Source organism: Neomonachus schauinslandi, chromosome 3, assembly GCF_002201575.2.
Source record: "Neomonachus schauinslandi chromosome 3, ASM220157v2, whole genome shotgun sequence".
Lineage (NCBI taxonomy): Eukaryota > Metazoa > Chordata > Mammalia > Carnivora > Phocidae > Neomonachus > Neomonachus schauinslandi.
The window spans coordinates 133,566,405-133,572,404 of NC_058405.1; the positions used below are offsets into that span (position 1 = coordinate 133,566,405).

The 6,000-nt window shown below is 56.8% G+C and overlaps 1 protein-coding gene across 2 annotated transcripts in view; it reads left to right on the top strand.

Annotated features, from left to right (window-relative positions):
- Window positions 1–4,305: 4,305 nt before the first annotated feature.
- DLX1 (distal-less homeobox 1) overlaps window positions 4,306–6,000 on the top strand; it is a 3,209-nt gene continuing 1,514 nt past the window's right edge. The window contains exons 1-2 of one of the 2 annotated variants that reach the window (XM_021703192.1): window positions 4,306–4,978; window positions 5,657–5,856. In XM_021703192.1, coding sequence (XP_021558867.1) covers window positions 4,666–4,978; window positions 5,657–5,856 — 513 coding nt within the window. In that variant the 5' untranslated portion in view covers window positions 4,306–4,665. The remainder of the gene's footprint in view (window positions 4,979–5,656; window positions 5,857–6,000) is intronic. The other variant, XM_021703193.2, reaches the window with a different exon arrangement.

The following is a 6,000-nucleotide window of genomic DNA, read 5'->3' on the forward strand; positions in this document are numbered from 1 at the left end:
GGCCTCTACAGTGGCCTCTACACAAACAGAACCTTCCTGGTCCCCTGTGGCTCCTCACACCCCTCATCCTGCCCCAAGCGGCCATTCCTGAGGTTACTTTTGAGGGACCCTCTCGCCCCTCCATCACACACACACACACACACACACACACACACACACACACACACGACCGTCTGTTGCACTAGAAATTAGAACATTGGCCCCACCAGTCCAGGTGTGAACAGTGTCCAGCTGGTCTAGCTCCTAAGCTGACCTCTCCCCATATTGGCCCCCTTTGAACTGCGCTCTCCTGCTGGAGACCCAGAGGATTCTAGCAGGGGAAGATATGGAAACTTCAGAGGGCAAGAGCCAAGTTAGCTGGGATTGGAACTGGCAAGCCTGCAGCTCCACCTGCTTCGGAAGCAGAAAATCCAAGCACCCACATTCTGCATTTCCCAAAGGCCCATTTCTGATCAGAATACCCTCCCTTCCTCAGTACGCACTACCCACTCCCCCCCCAGCACCTGTTCACACCTGGTCTCAGGTGAAGAGGTGCTGGGTGTCTAGTAGGCCACATAGAGAATAGCCCCCCTCTGATTATAGTTTTAGGAACAAGTTTGGTGAGGGTGTCCCGGCAGCCAGGGGTTGCGCTAACTTTTGTTTCTACTGACGCGGGTTTTGCAAAGTTGCTGCCCACTAAATATAGCTTGGGCTGGAGCGCACCAAGGAAATGCAAGCACCTGTAGTTGCCATGACAGGTGGTCTCTGTGATCAGGACCCAGGAGACACTCTGTGTCTTTGTGACACAGAGTGTTGGAGAAGAGATAGGAAACAGGTCAATAAGTACACTTGGAAAAGTGGCTAGTTCAAGCTTTTCCCAGAACTCAGATTCTCCTGGGCACCCTCCATCCCTTACAGCTCCCTTTCTCTGCACGCAGGGATGGAGAATTTGGACAGAGGTGATTCCAATTCAAGTGGATCTGAGAGCTGGAAAAGGCGAGGGAGGGGTTGAAGATTTACAAGGACCATAGAAAAACTTTTCGGGGTGCTTGAGACATTGGCCAAGCAAAGGCCTAGAGACTGAGACTACTGCTCCTGAACAACCCGATTCTCTGGGAAGGAACCTGGCCCAGATGGCCTTGGGAGAGAAGTGCCTTGGGAGAGCTTTGCCAGATAATGATTTCACTTCTCTCCTAGAGCAGTCAGATTGCAACGTTAGCCACTTATCTTATCTACGGATCAGTTTACTCCAAGTTCCCCAGGAATAATTTTATTAGGACCACAGGATTTTACCAACCAGGATAACATGCTGTTTGTGCAGCAATTATTCTGAGGTGGAAGTATTTATGGGACAGGTTTATAATCCTATTTATTAAAGTAACTAGTTTAAGCCTAGTTTAAACATTATACACACACATATATATGCATATATACCAGCACCAGCCAATATCAGCAGCTCCGTAGGAAACAAACTTGATTTAGAACGAACTCCATTTAACATGCTTTGAAGTTGAAATTAGAAAGCAGATTTTAAAAATACCGTGTGCACCACCACCACCACGACCACCACCTTCCAGCTGAACTGGCCCCACACCTCACCCGGGGCCGCCGGGACTCCAGCCCACGCGTAGCTACTGCTAACACCACCGGACTCGGGTCGTGCGGTGTGTCCCACAGGTTCTACTCGGAATCCGGGACTCTCAGGATAAATGTGAGGGTTGGGACAGGCAAAGATCTAAGCAAACCAACGTTTCAGAACAGGTGTCTTAGCAGTGGGGTGGGGGTGGGTGCGAGGGATCCACTCCCGGCTCCCAGAATGGAGATAAGATCGCACGCTGCGAAGCTACTCAAGGCCCGGTGTCTCAGCGCCCGAGGGCCCCGGCTCAGCCGCCCCTCCCCGGACCTGCTTCTCTGGGGCTAAGAAATAATTCCCGAGTGTAGACACTCCCTCGCCCACATATAATGCATTTCTAAAATAAACAAGGCTCTGAAACCGTTTCCTGAGAGGGCGCGTGCGGGTCCTTTGTTCCACGGAGCCAGCCTGGTCCCCTGCGCTGGAAAGGCTTGGATTCCCCCTCCCAGATGTGGACAGAGCCCTGCAGACGGTCGCGACCCGTCGCCGCCTCTCTCCCCTTCCCCCACCTTACAGTTCTCTGGAATAAACTGGCCCATGGGCCGCCCAGCCGTCGGGTTTCCTCGCGTACAGCCCTGAGCGCCAGAAGTCAACAGCCACTTCCCTCGGCCCCAAGCCCGACCCGGCGCCAGCCGCGGCGATCACTTACGTGGGCAGGGCCCGCTAGAGGTGCGCGCAAGAGACCAGGGGCCCGGGCGGCATCCGTGCGGCTCTGGGCGCACCGCACCGCACCGCACTCCACACGCCGCAACAGGCGCTGGGAAGGAGCAGTTAAAACCACAAGTGCAACACGGAAATCAAGAGGAGTCGAGCGGCTCCGGGGCTAGTCTGGTGGCGGAGTCATTAGCTGGTTGTTGCTACAAAGCATCACCCTGTGGTTCGGTGATTAAGGAAAAAAATCTTTTTAAACGTTGGCAAGCCAGTTATTGGTTTGAAGGATTTTTTTGTTTTGTTTTGCTTTTGTTTTTCCTTTTGCTCCAACCACGCTGCCTGAAATATTGCTACCCCCGACATCATGCCCTTAAACCAAAGGAGAGGAATTCCGCGGGCAGCAGCTGCGGCTACAGAAGTTAAAAAAGAGAGAAGCCCCTTCCACTAATATCTCTAACGACAGCACCGATGTAATTTGTTTTGAATGTTCATTTTTATTGGTGTTCCCTCTGCCAAAATGTGCTTGATTACAGAGGTTTGTCCTGTGATCAGTGCGCACTCCAGACAGGGGAAGGTGCATCGCCGAAGGTTCAACTCAGGCCAGATCAAATCCCGGGCTGTTTAACGCTGAAAGGCTGCATGTTGCTATTAGTGTTAAATATATGGCTAATTATGCGTATGAAAATTAAACATCAGTGTTATGCTAATGGGGCGCCTTCAGCTGCGGATCCGAGCACTTGAGACTACCATTTAATCAAATGAATCAGTAACTAATACATCTGCACGTGTGAACTTTCACAAGATCATTTCCCCGTTCCCATCACACCGCTAAATTATGAAAGAAATAATTATCAACACTTTCTAATTACCTAACAAAGTAATTTGGGATTCACCGTGGGGCTGGCGGGATGGGGAACCAACAGCCCCTCGCAGACAGCGTGGTGCGCGCCACGCCTCGTGGGGGTGGCTGTGTCGTGGCGGCGGCGGGGGGCTTTTGTGCGCTTTTCTGTACCTAGCGCCCCAGAAGATAGAAGGCGCCGTGGCAGCTTTTGCCAGCCCTGCCCCCAGGCCCAGTGGAGCCCGCTTTGGCCACTGGAGATGAGGAGGATCCTGGGCGACAATGAGAGACAAGTCTGTAACCAGATCTGCGAGCCTACCACCGGCCTGGTTTTGCCGCGGGTTTCGGTGGTCCGCAGGACTCCCAAACCCGGGGTACTCTTGCCAGACCCCCGGAGGCCGGAAAATGACCCCCTGGTATCCGAGGCTCAAGCCGAACTGAGCCCGCCGGCCCCTCGGCTCCACTCTGCGCCGCGCCCTTGGGGCGAGTGAGCCCAGGGCGTTCGGCGCAGAGGGAGTGGAGGGGAGGGGGAGGCGGAGGAAGGTTGGGAGGGAAAGAGGGGGTGTGTGTTCGGGGGAGGGGGCGGTGCGGCCGCCTTTCCTGGGAGGAGAAGCGCGGGTTCCTGGCTCTTCGCGCGCTCTGCTTTAATCAGACCGGTGCAGCCTCGAGCTGGAGTGGCCAGCTGGGCCTGGAGCAATGCGAGCGGGCCCCAGGGAGCGGCGGCGGCGGCGCGGCGGCCGAGTGAGTGAGTTCGCCTGGAGGGCCCCAAACCCGACCCCAGGGATGTGGCAGAGCGGACCCAGGCCAGGGAGGCGCCGCCAAGGAGAGCGCTGCGCTAGGCACACGACTCTCGGGAGGACAGCGCCTTGTTGGCCGCCTCTGGTGCCCCCCCCCGCCCGCCTCACGCAGTGCGCGACTTTGCGCTCCGAGGCCGCGGCCGGGGCTCCGGAGCTGCGCTAGCTGAGCGCCGGACCGGGTGACTGCGGCTAGGAGAAGCGGAGCCCCTGTCCCGGTGTTGGGGGCGGGCGGAGGGTGGGGACAGTAGTGGGGGGAGGGCGGCCGCGCCGAGCCGCTGGTGGGTTTCTGGGAAGTAAGGCGCGCCGGGGAGGCGGGAGGCTGAAGAGCCACGGGCCGCTGAGGTCCCGGCGCGGGCGCTGCAGCCCATTGTGCGCTCCACACCGCGCGCTCTGTTGCAGAGGAGCCCCGGCCGGGAAGTGTGGACGCGTTTCTCCCGAGGCCGGGCCGCCTCGCCCGCTCTAGTCCAGCGGAGCCGGAGCGCCTCGGACCAATCCCCGGTGATTATGCAAGACAGCGGACCAATCAGCTCCGCCAGCTCATGAATATTTATGACCTTGGCTGAGTCAAAGCTTTGAAGCGAGTTTGGGGAGCTCGGCAGCATCATGCTTAGACTTTTCAAAGAGACAAACTCCATTTTCTTATGAATGGAAAGTGAAAACCCCTGTTCCGCTTAAATTGGGTTCCTTCCTGTCCTGAGAAACACAGAGACCCCCAAAAGGGAAGCAGAGGAGAGAGAGAGACCCACACCCAGACCCCGCGAGAAGAGATGACCATGACCACCATGCCAGAAAGTCTCAACAGCCCCGTGTCGGGCAAGGCGGTGTTTATGGAGTTTGGGCCACCCAACCAGCAAATGTCTCCTTCTCCCATGTCCCACGGGCACTACTCCATGCACTGTTTACACTCTGCGGGCCATTCGCAGCCCGATGGCGCCTACAGCTCGGCCTCGTCTTTCTCCCGACCGCTGGGCTACCCCTACGTCAACTCGGTCAGCAGCCACGCGTCCAGCCCCTACATCAGTTCGGTGCAGTCCTACCCGGGCAGCGCCAGCCTCGCCCAGAGCCGCCTGGAGGACCCAGGTACGTGCGCCTGCCAGGGAGAGGGAGAGGAAAGGGTACGAAGGGAGAGAGGGACAGAAGGAGGGAGGAAGGGAGGGAGGAAGGGGGGGGAGGAAGAGAGAGAGAGGAGGGAGAGGGGGAGAGAGAGGTGGGGGTGGGGAGGACGCCGGAGCAATGGAGGTTTCGGGTATCAATCTATGTATGGATCCTTGTCATAGCAAAGAAAAAAAATTTTTTTTAAATTCCACCCAACTCGCAACTATCCAGCAAAGGATAAATCCGAGAGCGTCCCCTGGCACTGTCTGGGCCTCTGGGCGGCTCTGTGCGCCGAGCACACAATGCCCCTTTGGAAAACAGAAACCCACATGTGCACGTATTAGTCTCAGTAATTATTTATTGCGTAGCGCTATAAACAATGTATGCAATTAAGGGTAATTAAACCTCAACTACCGCCTGCAAAAATAGCAAACTTTCTCTGCAAAGGCAGGAACTGCACGCCTGGGAACTGCCCCAGTCCGCCTGCAGCGGCCCGGTCCGGCCCTCGGACTTTACGGGACACTTCCCGGGCTTTCGGAGTTTCTTGAGCGTTCTCTCTCGGCCCAGCCTCTGTCACCCCTCAGTTGCCACTCGCCCTCGGCTCCCCGCACTAAAGGCTGTCCCTGCATTAACAGCAGCCCCCCGCTTCTGCTGTCCCTCCAGGGGCTGACTCCGAGAAGAGCACGGTGGTGGAAGGCGGTGAAGTGCGCTTCAATGGCAAGGGGAAAAAGATCCGCAAACCCAGGACGATTTATTCCAGTTTGCAGTTGCAGGCTTTGAACCGGAGGTTCCAGCAAACTCAGTACCTAGCTCTGCCCGAGAGGGCGGAGCTCGCGGCCTCCTTGGGACTCACGCAGACGCAGGTACCTTGCCGCTGCCCCTCTGCCAAGCGGGCTTCCCGCGGCCGGCCTGCGCCCGGAGCTTCATTTCTCGCTCTCTGGGCCTCAGGGTCGGAGACTCTGTGTGTGTGTGTGTGTGTGTGTGTGTGTGTGTGTGTGTGTGTGTGT